General features: G+C 45.2%; 2 protein-coding genes across 4 annotated transcripts in view; both read right to left on the reverse strand.

Moving 5' to 3' along the window:
- Positions 1-8,584, reverse strand: part of LIMK2 (LIM domain kinase 2) — a 56,713-nt gene extending 48,129 nt beyond the window's left edge. The window contains exon 1 of the mRNA XM_011220152.2: positions 8,383-8,584. Coding sequence (XP_011218454.1) covers positions 8,383-8,398 — 16 coding nt within the window. The 5' untranslated portion in view covers positions 8,399-8,584. The remainder of the gene's footprint in view (positions 1-8,382) is intronic.
- Positions 8,585-12,860: 4,276 nt separating this feature from the next.
- RNF185 (ring finger protein 185) overlaps positions 12,861-24,512 on the reverse strand; it is a 35,142-nt gene continuing 23,490 nt past the window's right edge. For all 3 annotated transcript variants that reach the window (XM_011220162.3, XM_002915554.4, XM_019795646.2), the window contains 4 exons: positions 22,611-22,723; positions 21,132-21,186; positions 17,506-17,623; positions 12,861-15,343 (listed from right to left, as the gene is read on the reverse strand). In XM_011220162.3, coding sequence (XP_011218464.1) covers positions 15,246-15,343; positions 17,506-17,623; positions 21,132-21,186; positions 22,611-22,723 — 384 coding nt within the window. In that variant the 3' untranslated portion in view covers positions 12,861-15,245. The remainder of the gene's footprint in view (positions 15,344-17,505; positions 17,624-21,131; positions 21,187-22,610; positions 22,724-24,512) is intronic.

Genomic DNA, 24,512 nt, shown 5'->3' on the forward strand with positions numbered 1-24,512 from the left:
TAACATTGTTCTAGGGAAATAGCAGCAAATAAGAAAGAGATTTAACCTAGATTTTTTTTTTAATTTATTTACTTTTTTGACAGAGAGAAAGAGAGAACAACACAAGGAGGGGAAGTGGCAGGCAGAGGGAGAGGGAGAAGTAGGCTCCCCGCTGAACAGACAGACTGACATGGGGCTCAATTCCAGGACCCTGGGATCATGACCTGAGCTGAAGGCAGACGCTTAAACCGACTGAGCCACCCAGGCACCCCAGATTTAACACAGATATTAAACAATAATATAATTATAATTGGGGCAAGTGGTATGAAGGAGAAATCAAGTTCATAACTAGGAAAAAGGGGGTGGGGTAGGGCAAACAAGTATCCCTTAAGGAAATAATTTTCAAGCTGCGCTCTGAAGGACAAATACGAATTAACCAGGCAAAGAGGAGGAGGGAAGGATAACACTGGAGACTAGGATGGGGTGGGGGGAAGACATGTGCAAAGGTCCCGAGGTAGGAATGCAAACTCCTCACACATCATTAAAGTTGGCTATTGCCAGCTCCAAAGCACTAGGGGAACCAAGACGGGTCCCTTGTCTACTGTAGTCCTTCAACAAACATTTATTAAAGGAATGAATGGCCCTCTACAAGGTGGCCTCAAAGAACCTTTATTTCTCATCATCTGTTACAAAGGGATGCTCTAATCACATCTTGACCTATTTTCTGTTTCTGCTGCACACATTCATGTTCTTGCATCCTGAAATTCACATCTCAGGCTATTCTGTTTTTAAGATACTTTACCGCCTTTTTCCTTAATCAAACTTTTATCCTTCTTTGATGGTCCCCCAAAGGGGGACTTTTTCCACTTTGTCTATACCTGCTTTATATCATTTGTTTTGTAATTATAATTCATTATGTTTCTATTTCCTTCAGTCACTCCCTCTCTGTGTCTCCCATCCCCACTCCTAGATCTAAGGGACAAAAACTGCATCTTAATCATCTCCAGAACTCCAGAGCCTAGCATAACACCTGATGCAGAACGAACACTGAAATCCAACTGAAAAGCTGGATCCAACTGCCCACTACATAGGTAATTTCCAAAGATAAGCTCCAACGGCCAGCAGGAATGATTCCACTGAATAAGGATTCAGGCTCTCAGGATGACTACCTATGGGTAAAGTCACACGTAGATGCACAGGCCTCAGTTTATCTGTTGAGCATTCACACTGTTTTTCAGTTAAGTACCTGGTCAAGAATATTCACCCAAAGCCCTCAGCTTCTCAAGCCCAGATACTCTTCAAAAGAAAACTCTTGGCTTCTCCAGCTCCCTACAGCCCTGAAAGTTGATGATCTTAATTCTCTTACAACTTTTTTCTTTTTTTTAAAATAGGCTCTGCACCCAACGTGGGGCTCAAACTCATGACCCCAAGATCAAGGCTCACATGCTCCACCAACTGGGCCAGCCAGGCACCCCAACACTTTTACAACCTTTACTCTAAGGAATGCAAGAGAAATATAATAATACAAAGTCCTGGAGATTTCTGTGAGGCCCAATGAAAGACCAATCCGGAGTCCAGTCTGCCTGGGAAATATTTCATCTAGGAAAATACCTCATTGTACCAGGACCTTCACCCTCTACCTCTATAGTGTTTACTTCTCATATTTGCAGACTTATCAACAGTGCCTAGTCATTGTCAGAGGCCAGAAAGGGAGTTTGATTAAGTAAATATCCCCAGCAGCCTTAAAACAATAAGGGGCCCTTATTAGGTGTTTAATAATCAGAAAACTGCTTTCACAATTATTATTGGAATTTGTTGCTTTTAAGAAGTTGTAAATGTGCAATGCAAAGAGGGTGAGTATTACAACAAATGGCTCATTACAAAGGTTCTCACCTTCAGGATCTTTTGGATCCTGGCATAAAATATATTTAGTTAAAAAAATATATATGTATATATATTCAGTTTATACACATTTCTCTCTCCCAACTTAATAATTAGTGATGTGGCCCTCAAATAATCTCTGAATCCACTGAGGCAGGCAGTAGGATGACAGGATGGTAAGGCTGGAAGGGCCTTAAATTATCTACTCTAGTCCTGTCCTTTTCTTTTTCTGAATGAAAAATGGGCTTGAAGAAGGAGACTTGAGTTGCCTAACCATCAGAAAGCTGGTCTGGGAGGGGCTCAAACCCAAGTTCTGAAACTACCAGACCAGTTGCCTTTTTATTATCGTATGCAGCCTCAGACAAGTTAGGACTTGCTTAAGACTGCACAGTTATTCAGTGGAAGGGCTCAGCCTGGTACCCCAGCTCAGTGCCAGCGCATTTCTCACAAGACACTAACATCCACCTTAATCTTGGTGTAAGAGCTGGGTTTCTGCAAACTAGTCCTTTTCAGACTTCAAAGTGGTGAGAAATTTCCAGGCACTGAAAGCTCATGAGACCATAAAGCCTAGCTTGAACCAACATGCACAGATCCTATCCTTTCATTTGAGAAAAATCTTTGATGCTTCTCATGTTCCCCTAGACAATGAGAACCAGGAACAAAACCCAGCCAATTCAGTGCAGCACAAAACAACTAGTATGGTAACTGCTGTGCCCCCTGGGAACTGGCAGATCAGGTGTATAAATCCCACTTGTCCCAGGATAAAGCAGGAAGCAGAGGGGCAGGGCAGCAACTGGTAAGGAACAGCCAAGAGAGAAAAGATCACACCTTAATGAAGTGAGTACCAACAAGACTAACGGTATGAGTAACATTCCTCTAGATACTCTCCCTTATGTCCCAAAGGATTTTCCTCCTCACTAGCTTACCAAATATTACCAAGGGGAGTGTCTATGGAAAAAAAGATTAGATGATTTTTAAAGGAGCTTCTGGACTTCTCTGGACCTTATATTCTTCCTTTGTAAGAGGAGGGATCAAATTATTCCTTCTAGCTCTGAGTCAGTGACACCAAACCAGGGGCCTCCCATTTTCAGGTTAAGGCACATACACAGACATCTCAGAAGGTTTCATTCTTGCTGTTGTTCCCATCTGCCTTTTATTTTATTAGGAAAACTGTAAGGGTCAAGCAGAAGAGCTGGAGCTATACCTAGGTTTGAAACCTGGTTCTGTGTCCTTGGGCAAATTATTTAACCTCTTTGAACTTGTCCCTTAATCTTTAAAAAGAGGATAACCACCTACCTTACAGGATTACCAAGAAGATTAAGAGAAATAACTTAATGTATGTGAAAATACCTCTCGCAGTGCCTGGCACTTAGTTGGCAACTGAAAGCTTTTCTTCTTTCTTTCACGTATATCTAGAGGGTTGGCTAGGGAAAAGGTTGAGTTGAATTACACTAACCTCTAAAATTTGAAGGGAACGTTTTCAAAACAAATTCAGCAAATATATTCTATGTGCCCGTGTGCAAGACAAAGACTAGGTCATGAACTTCTGGGGCCCTTGGTGAGTAGTCATGCAGTGTAAGAGACAAGGATGTGTACAGAAATAGCACGTCAGAGAGGGACAAACCAGGTGCTGAAAGCAGGGCAAACTTGGTACAGTAATAAGATACTTGGTAGAGAAACAAATGAGACAGATGGTTCCTGTGGCTTTAGCTCAGGTTCGCCCTTCCAACCATAAGTCTACTTAACTGTGAATGAATAGGCATTTTCTTATCTGGGGGAAGGCATTTTCTTATCAGAGAACTGGTTAACCAATTCATACATTCCCAAACAGCAGTTCTCTACCCATTGTCAATGATATGGAAAAAAACCCCAACTACTTTGAGTCCTTATAATATGCCGGTAGTATCTTAAGCACCATGCAAGCAGGAACTAATAGAATATAAAGATCCTATGAGATGAAGACTCATACTGAAGGGCTATTACTGTTCCCATTTTATGCAGACAAAGCTGAAATGCTCAACTAACAAGTGATAGAGCTAGGTTTAGACCACAGTTCTGCCAACTCCAAAGTCTATGTCTTTAACTACATTTTAGATTTTCTTTCGTAGAAAAAAGAAATTACAGGCAGAAAGACTTGACAATAAAATGCCAGGATGGGTGCTCAAAGTATACTCCGACAGAACTAGGCAATGGTTTCATGTTCTAGATCCTGTTGGGTATAGATTAATAGGTAAAAGAGTCTTATTCTTGTTACTACATAAACAAAGGCCAAGAGTGAGAAGGGTGATAGGCTTGTAAAAGAATGCTTAGAGCTCCAGGTCCTCTCACTGAAATGCCAAAGTGACGCTGCATATGCCCCTGAACCCTAGCCTTTTCCAGGTTTGCACTGATCAGAAGCCAGCCCTGCAACGGGCATCAGCTCAGCCTCCAGAAGACATGGAAAACTCATCAGGAATGTGGAAAGCCTAATACAGCCGCTTGAACATGAGGGGTTTCTTTTCAGCTTTAAAACTTTGTGGTCCTCTTGGACCCTATGCTACTCCCTCCAAACCATACCCACGGCCATCCAAGTCACCCTGCCCTGCCCAACATGAGGTAATTCCTGTGGTCGGTGCCTTCTTCTCCATTCCTTTCACTAACACTTCAGCTCTGGGCCCACTGTACCCACCTCCAGATTAGTGCCTTCCTTACCCTTGTCCAATCCATCATGCCCACCAATGCCAGACTGATAGGCTAAAAATAACATATATCATGACTCTCCCTGACTCTAAACCTATAGTCTCTTCTGTAGACTGAAAAGTTCCACAAGCCTAGCATTAAACACTCCATGGTCTGGCTTTACCTACCCTCTCAGCTTTATCTTTCACTTCCTATAATTCCCCCATTTGTGCATTCTTGCCTCTACCACACATATTAATGCACTATCCCTTGTGAAAACCTTGAAACTTGCCCAGTTATGCATCCTACTTCCAGTTTCTTCCCTACCAGGATACCAAACCCTCCCCCCGCCCCCACTGCTTTTAATCTACCTAAGACTTCTCAAAAAAAAATTTTTTTTAAGATTTTATTTATTTATTTGACAGAGAGAGAGACAGCCAGCGAGAGAGGGAACACAAACAGGGAGAGTGGGAGAGGAAGAAGCAGGCTTCCAGCAGAGGAGCCCGATGTGGGGCTCGATCCCAGGACCCTGGGATCATGCCCTGAGATGAAGGCAGACGCTTAACGACTGAGCCACCCAGATGCCCCTAAGATTTCTCAAATTTTATCTCAAATTTTGGTCAGCATTTCCTGACCAAATCTGTTAGCCACCCTGGACATCTTGCTGTTCTTCAAACATGCCAAGCACATTCCTGGCTCAGGGCCTTTACTCATTCCCTTTTATTTCCTCTGCCTAAAATGTTTTTCCCCCAGATAACCAAATGGCTCACTCCCTTGCTTCATTTCTCAGCTTAGATGTTATTTTTTTTTTAAGATTTTATTTATTTATTTTGACAGAGAGAGACAGCCAGAGAAAGAGGGAACACAAGCAGGGGGAGTGGGAGAGGAAGAAGCAGGCTCATAGCGGAGGAGCCTGATGTGGGGCTCGATCCCAGAACGCCAGAAATCACGCCCTGAGCTGAAGGCAGAGGCTTAACGACTGTGCCACCCAGGCGCCCCTAAAGATTTTATTATATTTATTCGACAGAGATAGAGACAGCCAGCTAGAGAGGGAACACAAGCAGGGGGAGTGGGAGAGGAAGAAGCAGGCTCATAGCGGAGGAGCCTGATGTGGGGCTCGATCCCACAATGCCAGGATCACGCCCTGAGCCGAAGGCAGACACTTAACCACTGTGCCACCCAGGCGCCCCTCAGCTTAGATGTTATTAACCAGGGAGGCTTCCCTGACCTCCCACTGTCTCCATGACCTTATCCTACTTTATTTCTCTTCAGAGCATTGATCCCTGATGTTTGATATTCATATATTTACATATTGTCTATCTCTCCCACCAGAACATACACTCCATTAGGGAAGGGATTTGGTCTGTTTTGTTTCCTGCTGTATCTGCCAGGGCCTAGAAGTGCTTGGCATATAGTATGAACTCAATATATATTTGCTGAAATGGATGTATGAATAGAGTTCTCCCCCACCTTTGAAATTCTATAATGTTATCACATACAGGCCTTCTAATAGTTTGTCTTGATTTGCCCATTTTTTTTCTTAATTACTCTCAATAGACAGTGAATCTCTCAAAGGGACAAACCACGTATTATTCATTTCCACAAATATTTTTAAAGGACTTTTTGTGCGCCAGACTCTGTATCTCAAGCAGCCTGGAATATCAGAAAGAGCACTGGAGGAGAAATCCCAGGTTAGTTCTGGCTCTACCATTAGTTGAGTGACCCTTGACAAATCCATTTTTCTCGCTGGGTTTCTTCATATGTAAAACAAAGAGAGTTACATTATCTCAAGTCCCTCCTGGCTCTAGCATCTGTTAAAAATTATAAGAGGTAAAACTTGGCCCAGCCCAGTGCCTTAGACATCACAGGTACTCAGTAAATATTTGGTTTCTTTGTTGTTGATTCTCCCGTTACACAGGAATCTGAGTTGTCTTGAAGGGAACAGTTAGGACAGAACAAGTAAAAGTTTAAGCCCTACTCCCTTCTCTGACTCTATGGGACAACCTCATTCCGGTGTTTGTGATAATAAAGGATTCTGGTGTTTGTGAGAGGATAAAGCACTGAATCTGAAGTTGGAAAATACGAACTCTGACCACTGCCATTTACTTGGCTATAGAACCTTGAACAAGTCATTTCTGAGCCTGAGTTCTGAGCCCCCACACATAAAACAAGCCATATTGGCCTACTCTCAACTCTTCAAAGGCAACTTTTTATGCTGTTCCACCTACTTGGAATGTTCTTTGCTGAACTAATTTCTATTTATCCTCAAGGATCAGCAAAAATTTGCTTTTTTAAGGAAAAGTATCCTCTATTCACTCTCCCTCACCTACTCTTACGGCACTTACCTCCATTGTTTATCTCAATTATTATAGCATTTATCTCCATTGTTACCTCAATTATTTACTATCTGTCTCTAGAACTGCAACCACCACAAAGGCAAGTACTGTGTCCATTTTGTTCATCATTATACTACTCAGCGCTTGGTTAAGTGTGAGGCACAGAATTATCCAACAAATATTTTTATGGACAAATGTCTAAACTAATGCACCTAGACACTTGAATACCTCTAGAAAGCTTTTTGATTCACTCAGAGAACCTAACACTATTACATTCTAAGATCTTCTACAAATTTCTGTGAATCAAGGTTCAAAACAGGGAACTTATGTACACAGAGGTTAGAAAAAGTGACTGGAAATCATTTGAGCTGAAGAACTCTGGAAGCTAAAAAAAAAAAAAAATCAGAGAAAGGGACAGAGAACATTTATATGCCTAGTCCTCTTTCTCCAGAAGCCTATTATCAAGAATGAGGAGAAAAATCCCATGCTTTCACGGTGAGGAAGTGACCCATTGGTGGCCTGGTCCTTGTATTCAGGATGGAGGAAGTGACTGTCCACCGGCTGAAAGCCAGGAAGTGGGGGCAGATATCCAAGACAGCCTCCCTCCTCCACCATTCCCTCCTGCCACCTCTAGAAAGCTTCTGGACGCTGACCCTGGTCGACCTAGAGGCTGGGCCACCCACACAGGTGGCTGGGAAACATAGTCAACAGAATGTCCTGGTGCCGGGAGGACAGGCCAGGAGGGCAGGAAGCTGCAGCGTGGTGTGTGAGGTGACTGGGAAGGGACTGCAGGCCTGGCTAACCTAACTCTAAAGCTACCCTTCACCTCTGCACAACTCTTCCTTCCAAGAGGTGTTTGACCACATTTCTCTCTTGTCTCAGAGAGGCCAAGGGAGGCCCCAGCTCCCACGGAGGGCCCAGAACCCCACGGGGCCTACCTTCCCCAGGAATTATGCTCCAATCTCTCCCTAACCCCTAATCCGTGTCCTAAACCCCAAGGGAGCCCACACTCCAGGTTCCTGCAAAAAGCCCCAAGACTAGAGGATCACAGGCACCAAGATTCCCTCGAGAAGCCTTGGATCCGGTCAGAGAAGTCATACTATCCTCCACTTTCCACAGAAAACCCAGAACCCAGGGTAACTCTCTATCCCATTCTCCCCATAGTCCCCATATCCCTCACTCCACGGGTACCCAGGCCCCCAGCTTTCTTAGAGTTTTAATTTGAGCTCCACAGAAAAGGCTGGCCCCCTGACGGAGCCAGCATCGCTTCCTCCAGGGACCTCAACTCTCAGAGAGCCTCCTAACCCGCCTGCTCCTCGGAGCCTTCTGTCTCCGGTCCTCCAATTCCCGAAGCCCCACAACCTCCTCGCGGAGCGTTGTGCTCACTCCCCCCAGTTCTCCTGCTAAGAAGCGGGGACCCACGGGAGTCAACTCATCCCGAAAGCCCCGAGGCTGCCAGCCCCCTCAGGCATCCTGGGCCCGGGCTTCCGAGATAACGGCGGGACAGGACGGGGAGGCCCTTCCTTACCCGCCTGCGCGGCCATGGTCCTGGGGACGCGGAAATGGGGAGGTGGTGGGGACCGCAGCAGCTCCTCTCAGCTCCCGCGGCCAGCCGCCTCAGGCGCGGGAGGACCTCAGCCCCGGGCGCAAGCGGGATGTACCGCCTACGGCGCCCGGGGAGGACCAAACCGCACCTGGCACCGGTGCGCGCCCGCCCGTCGATTCCCCGCCGCCCCGCCCCGAGACCAGGCCCCGCCCCTGGCTCCAGGCCCCGCCCCCTGGCTCGGACTCTGTGGACGCCCTGGCGCCTCCTATTGGGAGAGACGCTGAGCTGGTAAAGGTGGTTGTCCGCGACCGTGAGGTGGCTTAACAGGAGAGTCCTCGGGACTCGCGGGTGGTCTCAACAGAGGACCCTCAGCCCATTTTACAGATGCGGGCAGCTGAGGACCTGAGGGAACAAATTTGACTACCTCGAAAATAGCTCAGCTCATTAGAAGCAGAGGTGAGATTGGAAACCAGGTCTCTCAACTCCCAGGCAAAAGCTCTTTCCAGTAGAGTGTTTGGGATCAAGAATATGAATCTAAAGGGGTGCCTGACTGGCTCAGTCAGTAGAGCATGTGACTCTTGACCTCAGGGTTGTAAATTCGAAACCCTATGTTGGGTGTACAGATTGTTTAAAAATAAAAATCTTGGGGCGCCTGGGTGGCACAGCGGTTAAGTGTCTGCCTTCGGCTCAGGGAGTGATCCCAGCGTTATGGGATCGAGCCCCACATCAGGCTCCTCTGCTATGAGCCTGCTTCTTCCTCTCCCACTCCCCCTGCTTGTGTTCCCTCTCGCTGGCTGTCTCTATCTCTGTCGAATAAATAAATAAAATCTTTAAAAAATAAATAAAAAATAAAAATCTTTAAAAAAAATGAATATGGAGAAGCTACCCCACAAAACTTTGGGGATTGAGAGTGGACTTTTTTTAGAAGCTTCCAGCTCAGAGAAGCCACTTATCTGCACCACTGAGTAAGCTGGCACTCAGTAGATAATCTCTAGGTCAAACGTGGTATGAAGGTGGTGCAACCAGCATTCCAGGGGCAGATCCTTCTTGAGGCCACGTAGGTATGTAAATGAATCCAGCCACCAGATCATCCAATTTTTCAAGACAAGCCAAAACTCCAGGTATTTAGGTGAATTTTCCCCACTTTGTAGATGTTGGTAACGTTTGGAAATTTTAAAAATGCCATGTAGACCAAAGGAAACACTTGTGGAATGAATTTGTCCTGCTGGCTCCTCTTTGTGAAGCAAAAAGCACTGGACAAGAACAGCAGACTGGTTCCTGGCAGCTGTTAGCTGGCTGAGAGACCTTGAGAACCCTTCCCTTCACTAGGTTTGGGAAGGAATTGGGGTCCTCCACATGACAAAGGGTGGGCTACATCAGCTGGACCTGCAGTCCCTCCCATCTGATTCTCTGGTGCTGGGTGTTTGGGAACTGTCATTTCCTTAGACTGGATTTAGGTCATGGGAAGTGTCTAAATGACCAGGAAGAGGTAGGGATGGGGCCCAAGGAAATGGATCATGACGCCCCCACTAAGGGCAAAGCTCAATCATGCTGTCTGGTTCCAGCACTCGAGTAAGCAAAAGTGAGCACAATTCGTTCTTCCTGCCCTCTGTAATCCAAACCGGATGCAGGTCAGTTGGTTCTTCTCTGGGTGTGGCAGGGGGCTTCTGAAGTCCTGAGTATGGAGAAAGTGCTGAGGGGGTGGGGGAGGGGATGTGTTTGACTTCCTTTAATTGCTGGGAACCCTCCAGCGACTGGTTTTACAGTTTGAGGAAATCTCTGGTCTGAATATAGTAACCACAGGATTGTATGTTGAATTAAAGTGACAGGGATCCAAAAGACTCTGACAAGCCACCTTGTGGCTAGCAAAAAGGGAGCAGGGATTTTATTCACCTTGTACATGCAAAAACGTTATGCTGTATTTTCCCAGGCACACAGGTACTGACAGCCTTGGAACCAAGACCCCTGTTTGTCTTCTCTTTCCTCTGCCCCACAGCAAGGCACCCGAGGCCTGTCTCTTCTCCCTCCTAACTCTCTCTCATTCCAGTTCCTTCCCACATCCAGCCTCCTGGTGTTCACTAGCAGTGAGTGGGGGGAAAACCAACGCCCCCAAGTTCCCTCCAGGGAAGTTTAGGTATTTCTAGAGAAACACAAATTGAAATGTAAAGAAAGAAAATAGCAATCTGGGGTGCCTGGGTAGTGCAGTCATTAAGTGTCTGCCTTCGGCTCAAGGCATGATTCCGGCGTTCTGGGATTGAGTCCCACGTCGGGCTCCTCCGCTGGGAGCCTGCTTCTTCCTCTCCCACTCCCCCTGCTGTGTTCCCTCTCTCGCTGACTGTCACATAAATAAATAAAATCTTTAAAAAAAATAGCAATCTGTAGAAATGGTATAACCAAGAGATATTGTTCCAATATAGACCCAAAGAATAGTCCAAGATCACCTGTGAACTCAAGGGGGGATTTCTGGAGGGCAGAAAAGTCCCGGGTAGGGAGAAGATACTGTTTTCTAGTGCCCAAATCACCTGTTCACAGTTTGACCTGACTATAGTTTAGTCAGTCTCTGACGCCAGATCCTGTTGACTAACTCACAATCAACTCTTTGAACCTATAGAAATAAGAACCTGACACTGAAAACCACCGTTAAGGTTCAGACTTTGCCTTCAACAGCTCCTTGTTGCCAACAAAATAAAGGCCAGATTAGGCCCTCATGAGCAAACTACATCTCACTTTGCAGCCTTCTCTCCCTCCTTCCTTCACTCCAGGACTCTTTTTTTCTGAATACTTTCTGCCCTTGTACCACTCTGCCATTCCTATAACCCCCCTTCATGTTCTCTGTAATTTTGTTGCCCTATTCTACCCAGAAATGCACTCGTTTCTAAATGTTTAACACATTATTTTCCATTATATCATTTTGCAAACCCTGTGAATTAATCGAAATCTGCACTGATAGGATAGCCATTAGCCACATGTGGCTATTTAAGTTAAAATGAAATAGAACTGAAAATTAAGTTCCTCAGTCTACTGGCCACGTTTCATGTGCTTGCCAGCTACATGTGCCTAGTGGTTACTGTGCTGGGACAGTGCAAATAGAGAACATCTCCATCAAGGCAGAAAACTCTGTTGGGCAGTGCTGTTTTAGACAATGATCAGTAAAGGCTGTTAACATCACAAAGAAGAACTACCAGGCATTATGTCCCTCCTGAAATGATGCAACAAGAAGTATACACTACCATTTATGACATAATTATACTAAAAAACCAAGCCTGAATCTGGTCAAGCTTCTGGATCTAATTTCCAATTTACAGGAAATACAAGAGTAGGAGGAGCTAATTAACACCAGAGTGATACATACAGCAAAATTGAAGCTGTGGGAAACTCAACAGGACAAATGAACTCATCTCTTTAACAAACTGCAAGAGAAAGAAAAGAGGAACCTATGGATGTAAGAGAGACTTAACAGAAATCCAATAGCAAGGTGTGGACCTGATTTGGATCTCAGTGCAAGCAAACTGAACAAAAAAGTTGAGACAACTAGGAAGATTTGAGCAATGACTAGATACATGATGACATTAAGGAATTACTGTTAATTTTTAAAGGTACATTAAATAGTATTTTGGTTATGTTTTAAAAAATCGTTACCATTGAGATGCATATTTAAAATACTTAATAGATGGCACAGGACTAGGATTTCCTTCAAAATAGTCCAGGCAGGAGAGACAGAGCAGTGTGAGGGTGGGGCTAAAACAAGATTGGACACAAGTTAATGATTATTGGGGTTGGGTCATTGGTACATAGAGGCTTTACTGTCCTATTCTACTCAGTGTATGTTTTGTTTGCCATTCCTTATTGGGCTCGGGAGTTCTTGGAAATCCCTCACCTTTGCATTTCCTACCAAATCTTGGTGCTATTCAACTTGGTAACTCTTAGGTCAAAGTGGAAGAGGGAGAAAAGGGACTTTTCAGAGGGGTGACCTGTAGCTCTGGTGTGCTGGGGAGTCTGAGGCTGGGCCAGGTTTGTAACCTCACTATCTTCCATCTCATACTGTGCTGAGGAACCTCAGGGAACTGCATAGCCACTGCTCCAGGTAGAGGGCTTGGCTGGGGTCCCACCAGCCCCACTGCAGAACACGTGGAGAGATGCAGACATTGAATAACCTGTCATTGTCCTCAAGGTTCTGACTGTCCACAAGCTAAGCTCCATCATGGTAGCCTGCAAGCTTAGGAATTCCATACACTTGTCGGGACCAGGGCTGTCACATGGGTCACACCTTGGGCAGGGCTGTGTATGAAGTGCTTCTCATCTCTAATCATTGATGGCTGCCTGAAGCCTTTGCTCCTTGATGTGACATTCTCATGTATGCAGAGGTGGTTCTCAGAGGCCAGACCAGTGTGACTACTCCCCAACCCATTCCTGCCCTGCCCCACCCCACCCCCTTATACAGACAAGTCCACAGCTCACAGTAATGTAAAACCATTTGTTTAATTCTAAATCAAATCACTTTCACAAAAGTGAAAATTTTAGTGACTGGTCAAGGTGTGCCACTGTACATGGTGTCATTTTCTGACTGTGGGTGGGACCTGGTCCTAATCCACAAAGGTGGCAGGAGGGGATGGAGGCCAAGAACATAGACAACACACAAAAGAAAGGAAAACTGCCTTGGCAGACAGGCAGGGTGGTGAACCTGCAGAGGGGTGGTGGGAAGGGGGCTTCCTGTTGGGGCTGGGCCAGCAGTCCCAAGTTGGCTATCCTGCCCCAGCTCCCAGTAGAAGGTGAGTGGGGACCTAGAAGGTTCGAAATCAAAGGGCACATGACCAACCTGGCTTTGTTTACAGGTTCCTGGGATGCCTTTGCTGGTGGAGTTCTCTTGGGCTTACTACTTTGTTAAAGAGTCCAAGTGATTTGTCTTCCTATCCACAACCCTTCTTTTTTAACCTTTCTTCTGGAAACCCGTTTCTGTTGGGCCCATCTGACTGAAGTCCTCTCTCTCACCACTAGGTGGGGCTACTACACTGAGAGATCCCACCAATTCACTTGTGCTGAGAATTCAGGACTCTCCCCGCCCCACCCCCTTCCCCGACTTTGGGGATTTCCAGGAGGTGATAAAAAGAGTACTCTTGAGTGGGTGTCCCAGGAATGTTTAAAATCCATCAGGGACATGGTAAAGCTGGTGGTGGCTTAGTCCTACCAAATGGATTCGGCAAACAAACCACCTATTCAATACTTAACATTTTGTCTGATTAAACACTGAACTCTGGCATTGACAGGTACAGAGGAGAAGGGGTGGGACTGTGGAAAGGAGAGGAGGACTTCCCTCATCTTCCTCAACGTCTTGGTTTCCACATGCTATGCAGAGCCACATGTGGAAAAAAGAACTAGGTGGGGCTTTCTACCACTTGTTGGCTATGGCTGGGGGTGAGCCAGGAGCAGTGTGGACTGGTAAAGTGACAGGCCCCTGGAGGAAGTCCATCTCCCTCAATCCCTGGAATCTTCTGGAAGAGGCTGGATTTCTAGGAAGAGGCCTGACCAGCACAGTGAGAACCACTCCACAAGTGAACTGTCCTGCTGCCTGGAATCACTCCCTCCATCAGATTCTGAGGAAAAAGTTTGTGAAGTGGAAAAACAAATCAAGGGCTTGGGAAGACCATTTCCCTTGGAAATTTCCTGGGGAAGACCACACCACATCATCATGCTGAGGGGTTCTCTAGGCCATGCTGCCTGGCTTAAAAAATCATCAGGAGTTGCCTGTTCCGCAGTTTCGTGCTTCTCTGGTTTTAACACACATACAAGGAGTTTTCAGGGGTATCCACCCAAGCCACACCAAAACCAGGGTAACGTGGGTCTCCCCACTCCCGCCTCTTCATAAAGGACAATTTGGCTTCTGGGGAAGATGGTCTTCAACATGCAGTTGAACTGACTTGACAAAGCCGCCAGTTTCCATTGGGTGGGTCTGAAAGGATGCACCAGAGCTTCTGTGGCCTTGGGGACAAGGGCTGCTTGTTCAGTTGTTCCTGCATGAGAGCTCCAAATCCCACCAGAGTCCCACTGACAGGTCTTTCCTAAAGAGCAGTAGTCAGTTCCAGCCTCAGCAGTAGTCTCCACTGTGCGTCCTCTGGCAGATGCGCATATTTTGGGATGGAAAGATGATGGGAAATCTGTGACTGAAGCTTCACGTCTCTGGGGATAATCTACTCCAGGAAACCAGGAGGTCTCTGGAGCCAGAGACTACGCACGGCCCAGAGCCAATAAAAGATCTTTGGATCTCTGGTGAATTCATGAAGTGACTCCAGCTTTAGCTGCTGCAATTGCAATCTTTATAGGACAGCAATTTCTTACATTTCTGCTGAGGAGGAGGAGCAAATAGGGCAGAGCAGCACTGGGATATGGAGGGGAACCTCTCTATATGAGGAGTCCACTGATTTTGGAGGCCACTTACCAAGGGGTAAAGAGATGAAAGAAAGTTTCTATTTGGTTCATCCCCTTGTTTTTGTAATATTAAACTCAGGTGAAATTGTACTGACAGTTTCTCTCTTCCTGCCTCTTCCTTGTGCAGAGTCAGGACATGCTGAGCTGGCTGGAACAGGACTTCATAGTCTAACTCATGAGAGATGACTCAATGCCAAGGACTGAGGTTATAGCAGGGTGTTTACAGCAGTGGCGACACTCCAAAGTCCTTGACAACTGGTCTTGAGTCTCTAAGCTCTGATGGAGAAGCAGAACTCCTTGATGTGTTACTGACCCCAGTGATTCCAAGGGTCAGGATTAGCCAGGAAGCCAAACATCAAGGGTGGGTGTGGCATGTCACCAGTCCAGAGGCCATGCCATGGATGTAGGCTAGGAGCCCAGCATTAGGCAATCAGGAGCCAGAACATGATCACTAGGGCCACAAACAGGAAGAGGCGTGACAGGAACTGCTCATCCACATACTGGGGTGTTCCAGGGACAGCTGGAGAGACAGGAGGGAGAAGAGAGGCTGTCAGAACACTGCAGCTGTGCACACTGCTACCCATTCGGGCCAGAAGTCGACAGCATCAATCTTCATCTCTTTACAGCACACTAAAAAGATTTCCAAACCCCAAATAACATTAGGCAAAACAAAACTGGAATTTTGTAAGATATGCAGAATAATAGAACAATGAGGACAAGGTCTCCAGTTTATCCTAAGAGAGTTTGGTCTTCAGGTGTAAATTGAACAGGAAACTCTTAGAGGAAATAATAAAAGAAAAGCTGTTGTTGAGCATCTTCTGTGTGCTGTTTTGTACATACATTACTGCTTGGTGGGTATTAGTATTCCCATTTTGTGTAAGAAGAAATTGATGTACAAGTATGAGGTGACCTGCCCAAAATCACAAGTTTCACTTGTTAGTGGCAGAGCCCCACAGTCATGCTCTCAGCCTCTCTGCACGCTCCCCTGTGAGTCATGGAGTCTCTAGATCCTGGCACTTTGAGGCGGGGTGGGGGGGGGATATGAGTGCCTTCCTTTTCCAGAGAGAAGAAGTAGAGCCCAGACAAGCACAGTGACTTGTCTCACCCATCACACAGCAAACTAGGGGCTGAGCTAGGCTTCCACTCCTCCCTGCTTTGAGAAAAGCTACTATGTAGAGTTCCCTGTCCAGACTCTGGGGGAAGGAGAGTAAGAAATCTATATCCAGGATGGGCAAATTTTATCAAATAAGACAAAGGNGGGGGGTGGGGGGAGGGGGGCGAGGTGCAGAGAGCCCCACATATGAGTGCCTTCCTTTTCCAGAGAGAAGAAGTAGAGCCCAGACAAGCACAGTGACTTGTCTCACCCATCACACAGCAAACTAGGGGCTGAGCTAGGCTTCCACTCCTCCCTGCTTTGAGAAAAGCTACTATGTAGAGTTCCCTGTCCAGACTCTGGGGGAAGGAGAGTAAGAAATCTATATCCAGGATGGGCAAATTTTATCAAATAAGACAAAGGAAAACTATGATTGTGGCAGGGGGATAAACTGATCCAGAGTCCAGCATGGCTGTAGAACTCTCTTTACCTAAGGAACCCAGAGTGAGCCTTGAACCAAGAAGAAGGGAAGCAAGCTGCCAAGTGGGTTCTTGCTGCTGGCATAATGCCCTGTCCCTTCTTCAGGGCAGAGCACACCTGTCCATGTGGGGTCTCGTTCCTTTGAGAAAATGCGTAAACAAAGGAGAAAACTTGAGGTGGAGGAGGTAAGGAAGGGCATTCCAAGACCTCTTGGGGCTGTACTATTCCCCAGGTAGGTGCTCTGATGATTCATGCAGGCACTCAGTCAACAAAGACTTACTGATTGCCTGCAATGTGCCAAGCACCAGGGTAGGGGCCGAGGAAAACTGGGATGCCCCAGGAGGAGGTTTCTGTCCCTAAGAGCATAAGCTCCTGGCCAGCAACCACACACTGTGCCCAGCACACACTCTGGGTTCCAATGAGTGCAAGCAGAGCTCAAATGACTTCAGCACCTCTGCACACTCCATGGTAAGGATCTTGGCCCAGGTGTCAGACTGGGATAAAGTACAGGGCACCCACCTTGCTGCCCTGCTCTACATGGAATGCAGCTGGCACCTTTAAGCTGGCTGGAGAGAGAAAGGTAGTGGCAGGTAACAGACCTAGAAAGAGAGAAAGGGCTCCCAAAGGGGTAGGACTTGGAACCAGCCCCACATGTATCCTGAGGGAAGCTGGACAGAGATGCTACAGAATAAAAAGACCCTGAATCCTGGTAGGTTGTCTCTCTCCTCTCTGCCCCTAAACGTTACGTGCATAGGTCTAGGCTTTTCTTCAGCTAGGTATCCTGGGTATCTTTTATTCTTTTTCATTTTATAGGCAGAGAGTAGGTGTTGGGAAACATACTGAGCATTTTCTGATTTGAAGATGGAGCTAAATGCACACCCATCCCACAGGCTTGTGTTGAGGATCCCCTGTGTTTGTGATGAAAGTACTTGGAACATGCCTAATATTTAGTAAGTGGGCAATATACATTATCATGACTACCAGTAATCCGAAAAGAGTTGACATTTTGAAAAGGCTGATTGACCAAGCAGTGATAGTTATCTGTAATCTGCATACTAATGAATTCCAAGGAGCCTTCAAGCAGAATTACCACGGAAGTAGGGTCTTACCTGGAGGAGGCCGCCCATCATTAATGTTAAATGCTGTGGCAAATATCCCAAAAGGAAATGCCCCAATTCCAAAAGACATCTGGAAGCCACCATCTCCAAATCCAAATCCTTGAAATCCCTGTATGGAAGAAATGCAATTCAGAAGAAGCAGCATGTTTTTCCTGCACCTGTCAAACACGTCACCTGCAGGTGGCATCTGCCTCTCCTCCCTACCCTTTGCCACCTGCTTCCAAAAGGGAACATTTTTTCCTCCCATTTAGACTACAAGGCAGAGGAAACCTGGTGGCCCCTCTGCCCTTTTGGCCTGCAACAGGTCCCAGCTAAGGAGTTGTGAATGCCAAAAAGGACTGGCTCTGGCCCAAAGTAAAACAATCTGCTGATGCAAGTCAGGGTTCTTAGATCACCAGGTTTTTTCCCAGAATCCCACCTTAGTCAGTAAAATTTTCTAAATGTTTTTTAACAGCAAAATTGGCAACAACCCCTACACCTAATTACAAGGGAACATTGGAACAAGTTGCACATTATTGGTAATAGCAAAAAAGTGGAACCCTAATTAACCAACAATGGATATCATGATCAAAATCTTGATACATACTTTCTAAAGACCATCATGCTGACTATGCAGCAACACAGAAAAACTCCTGTGACCAAGCTACCAGACAAAACTGAACATTATGGTAACAAGTACATGCGAACATGCAGGTATGGGAACAAGATCTAAACAGATAAGTATTTTCCCTCAAAGTTTTCATATTTTTACAAAGAATTTAAAAACCATAAAACACCAATTTTTTTCCGATTATTTATATATATATATATGCTTGTTATAAGAAACTTACACATTAGAGGAATAATTGACATGGTCAGAGGTCTCCTTATGCACCATTTCATGGCCATGCTCTCCCCAATAACCACTGTCAGCAGTTTGGTGTATCATCTTCAGCTTTCCCCTCCCAAAACATGTTCTATATTGCGTCATTTTTCATATGAAAAGACTCAGTAGGAATTGTAACACTGTGAATAAGTAACCCATTTTCTATCTTGACCAAGGTTGCAGAGCTAGTAGAAGGGATAGAGTTTAGATCAGAAACTAGGTCTATACGATCTGAAAACCCATACTCTTAATTATTGTGCACGTTTTACAAAAATTTTCTCTCCTCCCCCACATCCCTAGGTAGATCTTTTCTTTTAAAGATTTTACTTATTTATCTGACAGAGAGAGAGACAGCGAGAAAGGGAACACAAGCAAGGGGAGTGGGAGAGGGAGAAGCAGACTTCCTGCTGAGCAGGGAACCCTACATGGGGCTCAATCCCAGGACCCTGGGATCATGACCTGAACCGAAGGCAGGCACTTAACAACTGAGCCTCCCAGGTGCCCCCCTAGGTAGATCTTTAGAACAAATGATTAAAAAATAATAAGAAGAGGGGTGCCTGGGTGGCACAGCGGTTAAGCGTCTGCCTTCGGCTCAGGGCGTGATCCCGGCGTTATGGGATAGAGCCCCACATCAGGCTCCTCCGCTATGAGCCTGCTTCTTCCTCTCCCACTCCCCCTGCTTGTGTTCCCTCTCTCACTGGCTGTCTCTATCCCTGTCGAATAAATAAATAAAATCTTTTTAAAAAAAAAGAAGAAGAAGAAGAAGATGTATTGGGTCAATTGCTCTCCGCAGACTTCATTTGTGGGTCTTTTGCAAGTCATGAAAGTGACTATTCCCTATGCCATACCAAGCAGTCTGGCATCCAGCTCCAAATGTCTTGCTGGGCGGTACTACCTATAAAGCGTAACAGCAAATATAACAAGAGGGCAAGCCCACAGAGAAGAAAAAAAACCAGTTTTCCATCTCCTCAGTGCAGAAATGCCTCCTACTCAGACCCAGCATGGTTGAGTTTAAGGGCTCCTGGGACAGTGGCTGCCTTACCCAGGAACGTGCAACTGTTTCATCAGGAACTACCACTTCATTGAGGGCAATCCCAAGGACTGACCCCCTGGCCTCCCTTTTAGCAACCTCTACACAATTCCACAAGTCCTCACATTTGCTGGGTTTATGCTCCTGGGGCAATGTAGTTTTGCATCACTGGTCGCTGCAGGTAAGTCATTAAGGCCAGGGCCTCTGGCTTCCTGAGGTTAGGAGCCAATGGTCTCTGTTGAGAAACAGAGCCTGAGAAAGTTAAAGTGATGTCACCTGGTAGTCAAGGAGGGAGCGTTTAGATAAAAAAAACTAGGTCAATATGATCCAAAAACCCATGCTCTTAATTCTTGTGGGGAAATGACAAACTCTTGTGACCAAATTATCAGACAAAACTGAACACTATGGTCACAAGTCTGCTCAGGACAATATGCAGGGATGTGGACAAGACACAGGTATTTTCCCTCGAACTTTTTAATATTTTAATCTGGAGAAATGAAAATATACTTCTTTGGGGATTTTGGTAGTGTGCATAAATATTTTGCTTTTACAATTTCTTTAATATTTTAACAAGAAAATTTTAACATCAACATCTGATTTGAATGAGCAAATTTTTTGAGCTAGTAGTTTTTCCAAGAATTCATTCTAGTAAAATAACCATGAACCTGCTCAAAAATGTTCATCAAAGTATTTTTAAAATAAAAAAAAGGAAAGAGCTAAATGTCCAACAAAGGATCAAATAATGTTAAGTTCATACAACTGAACACTAAACAGCCTTTAAATAAAATACTACTGCATGCAAAATCTCAAGATACGGGGCACCTGGGTGGCTCAGTCATTAAGTGTCTGCCTTCGGCTCAGGGTGTGATCCCAGAGTCCTGGGATCGAGCCCCACATCAGGCTCATCCCCTGGGAGCCTGCTTCTTCCTCTCCCCCTCCCCCTGCCTGTGTTCCCTCTCTTGCTGGCTGTCTCTCTCTCTCTGTCAAATAAATAAATAAAATCTTTAAAAAAAAAAAAATCTCAAGATATGTCATTAAGGGGCGCCTGGGTGGCACAGCGGTTAAGCATCTGCCTTCGGCTCAGGGCGTGATCTTGGCGTTATGGGATCGAGCCCCACATCAGGCTCCTCCACTATGAGCCTGCTTCTTCCTCCTCCCACTCCCCCTGCTTGTGTCCCCTCTCTCGCTGGCTGTCTCTATCTCTGTCAAATAAATAAATAAAATCTTTAAAAAAAAAAAAAAAGATATGTCATTAAAAGTCTCCCTCTCTCTGATATAAACTTCCTAAGGGCAGGGAATCTCTGCTATATTCATTGATCTATCACCAGTGCCTAGAATAATGTCCAGCACATTGAAGGCACTTAATACAGAATTAATGAAATTTTAAAAAAGAGCTACAAAACAGGAGCCAAGTATTGTAAAAAATAAACAAAAACATATGCATACACAATACATCTATAAAATACATGCACATAAATAGATCTATAAAATTTATATATGTGTATATATAATTACAGAACAAGAGAAAAGAAAACAGACCAAAATATTTCCAGTAATCATCTCTGAATGGTGTGATTATAAGTGATTTCCCCCCCTCTTTTCCTTTGCGTATTTCACATTTTCCTTTACTTTTATAATCAAGGAGAAAACGTATAGGGCCAAGATGGAAACTTCTAAAGCCATAAGCTCATTTCTAGAAACTTCTCCTAGAATGTTCCTCACCCCTCTGTTCTCTGGCTCTGGCCTCTGTCCTTGAGGACGGGGAGGGGTCTTCTCTCTGAAACAGAAACATTGTAAAATAAATAATTATAAAATGCTTTCAGCTATTCCGAGTGGGGCGGGGGCCCTTCACCAACAGGGTAGGGTCCACCGTGCCCAGCACATGAACTTACACCAAATTAAACAAAATCTTAACCTTCATTCTACTTGCAACTGTTTTTTCAACTGTACAGAAAAGCAGGAAGAAAAATCTGCTTATTCTAAGATGTTCATCATGTTGCACTACAGCCTACTCCTTTTACAGGAGCCTGGCCCAAACTGGTTATGAATGCTAGCCGGACACCATCACTGGACCTGTGTAATATAGGGGTCATTAATGTTAAAAGTCCCAAATCCAAACTGAAACAGGAATGGCCTGTCAGCATAAAGAGCCAAGATTCAGGATCTCTCTGATTTGCCCTATTAATTTTAGCTTTACCTTCCACTAATACTTGGTAAGTACTCTACACTTTGCTTTTTGCCTCTGGGTCTTGGCCCCTTCTATCACTCATCCCCAAAATACTGGACTGAGAGCTTGTTAGCCATTAGGCACTAGGCAGGACACTACCAATACTAAGACTGTGATGGACCCTACTCTTGAGGTGTTTATAGTTTAAAGGGGGCTACAACCAATCACAATACAGCATGGGAAGAGACTTCTTGAATAGAGGTATCAACTACATAGGGTGGAAGCACGGGTGAGAGCAACTAATGTGGGGAAGAAGGGCCACTTCAAAGAGGAGGTAACTTCAGGGCTGCTCATTAAAGATGGACAGAAATTAGTGGAGGAAGGTGTTGAGTAGGACTGGGGGGGGAGAGGCAGAGGCAAAACAAATACAAAGGCTCATGAATGTGAAAGGACAAGCTCCTTTAAGAGAAGCCCAATATGTCCGGATACAGGGTATGCTGGGGCACGGTAAGAGAAGGTCTGAGACACTGCTGGGAAAGTCTGGGGTGTGTGTGAGCGTGTCCATGTGTGTGACTAGACCATGAAGGACTCTCAGAACTTGTGTTTGTAGAATGACAGACCCATCCACACCTCAAACTCCACTAAGCCTCCCAGACCTCCTGTCCCCTTCTCCCTCCGTACTTTATATTAATCACTGCTGCAGCAACCCCCCTCCTTGCAGACTCTCCTGCTAGACACCCTGCTTCCCAAGCTGCTCCTTCACAGCACTCTGCATACTTACAATTGTGATATCTTGCGCACTGCCTAGCACATTGCCTGCTCGCTGGCAGACGCTCAGTGGATATTCGTATTACGGCCCAGTGAGGAGCAATACGGCTTCCCTCCCTTCCTGATGAACTCCCATCTGGATCCCAATTGCCTCAAAATTGAGGGTCTGTAAGCACTAAGTAAAGGGTGGAGTGGGAAGGTGTTGAATGGAAGTGAATTCATGTCCAAAGGGAGGAGTGGGTGTGAGAGGTGCCCCAAGGCCTCACCTGGGGTCCTGCTGGCCAGTGCTGCCCCTGCCATAGAGCGGGATGACCTTATCTCGGCTGATGCCGGCTTTGCAAACTGGACACACTTGTCTGTTAGGTCTGGTCTCCAACCACTGCAAACAGGAGAGAAAAATGCATGAATGGTGCAAGCCCACTACAGAGCAATCATAGCCAGCCGAACAACACGGACCAGAGGCCTCAAATTAGAAACACCAGTACCAGCAGGAAATACTTCAAGGAACCCAAGTCTCTGATTCCTGGTCCTGGCACTGAATAAATATTTACTAGTGGTGAAATCAAACTTGCTTTTCAACACCTCATAATTAAACAGGCTTCCTCATGCTTCATTACTTTTAGGGTCTCCCTGCAACACAGCAGGAACGAACTGCAAGCCTGGAGCTGTGTCAAGGGGACTGACAGACCCAGCCGCAGTTTAGGCTGTGGGTGCTGGTACAATGAACTTTAAATCTCTGTCTTCCCCAACAGATTAACTGTATTATCCTGGCAGTCAAATTTTTCTTTCTGTGATTTCTCATTTTTACAGCATTTCCTCAACAACTTTGTATCCCAGACATCAGCATCTAGACATAACCTCACCATTTTCTGGTGATTTACTATGTCCTAAAAGATAAGACTTTGCTTATTATCTAAATTTGCTTAGTGTTTTTTTTTTTTTTTAAAGATTTTATTTATTTATTTATTGGACAGAGATAGAGACAGCCAGCAAGAGAGGGAACACAAGCAGGGGGAGTGGGATAGGAAGAAGCAGGCTCATAGCGGAGGAGCGATGTGGGGCTCGATCCCGTAACGCCGGGATCACGCCCTGAGCCGAAGGCAGAGGCTTAACCGCTGTGCCACCCAGGCGCCCCTGCTTAGTGTTTTTTATGTACTTTTACTGATTTTACATTCAACTGTTTCTTTCAATATTAAAAAAACCAGAATTCTGTTTTGGGCTTCCCAGGCTCTTTCACTGGTTAAAAAACATTCTGCTTAACTTTCTATAAAATAAAATAAAAATGATAAAAACATGTTATCTGTAGTGTCTTTGAATAATTTAATTCATATATATTTTAACAACATTTATCTCAGAACATAAATTGCCATCTTCAGATCAAATGATACGAAGTTTATTATATAAATGTAAATCTAGGACTTCAGGGCCAAGGAGAAAGCAGCATTTAATGATTTTATATCCCACTTCCTTTATCCAACTGTTGAAAGCTTCAAAACTTACTTTATGTGCTCTTTATAAATTTCAAGCAGATAAATTTATAAATTTACTAGGTTCCGCTGCAGTCAGAATGCACAGCCCTGAACGTAGTGGGAACCCCTCTCTTATTTCCCTTGCTTCTTTCTCCCACCTAGATTTTAAAGCTCTAGAGCTCTGGAACTTCTGTCCTCCCCCTACATTCCTAAGCCACCTACTAGTGTGGGGCTCTTTTGCCAACAACCGTGGAGACAGTCAGCTCAGTGATTATTCACAGCCAGTTGTGAATGCCAGGCCCTGCTCTGTCTCACCAAGCATGTGCCTGGGTTTGGTGAATACTTAACTGGCTGGTTTTCATCATAATCTAAAGCTGGGAAAACAGACTTTTTCCCCCTCTCACAAAAAAGCTCTCTGTTGAGACCAAAAAAATTTCTCCCTTCCTAACATTTTCAAGACCTTTATGGGTAGGGAGAACAGTTGATATGCTAGAAGGTTCTTTTTGTAGAGGCAGAATCTCAAAAATAAAAACCTAAAATACTACCAGATCCAACCTAATCTACAGATGCGGAACTATGAGCCAGAGAGGTGGTGGCCTGCTAAGGCTTTACTGTCGGTAACAGAGTCAGGACCATCCCAGGTACTACATGGACCCCTTGTTTTTAGCAAGTACCTGTCAGTGGGCAGGTGTATAAAGA

This window comes from Ailuropoda melanoleuca, chromosome 12 (genome assembly GCF_002007445.2).
Source record: "Ailuropoda melanoleuca isolate Jingjing chromosome 12, ASM200744v2, whole genome shotgun sequence".
Taxonomy (NCBI): Eukaryota; Metazoa; Chordata; class Mammalia; order Carnivora; family Ursidae; genus Ailuropoda; species Ailuropoda melanoleuca.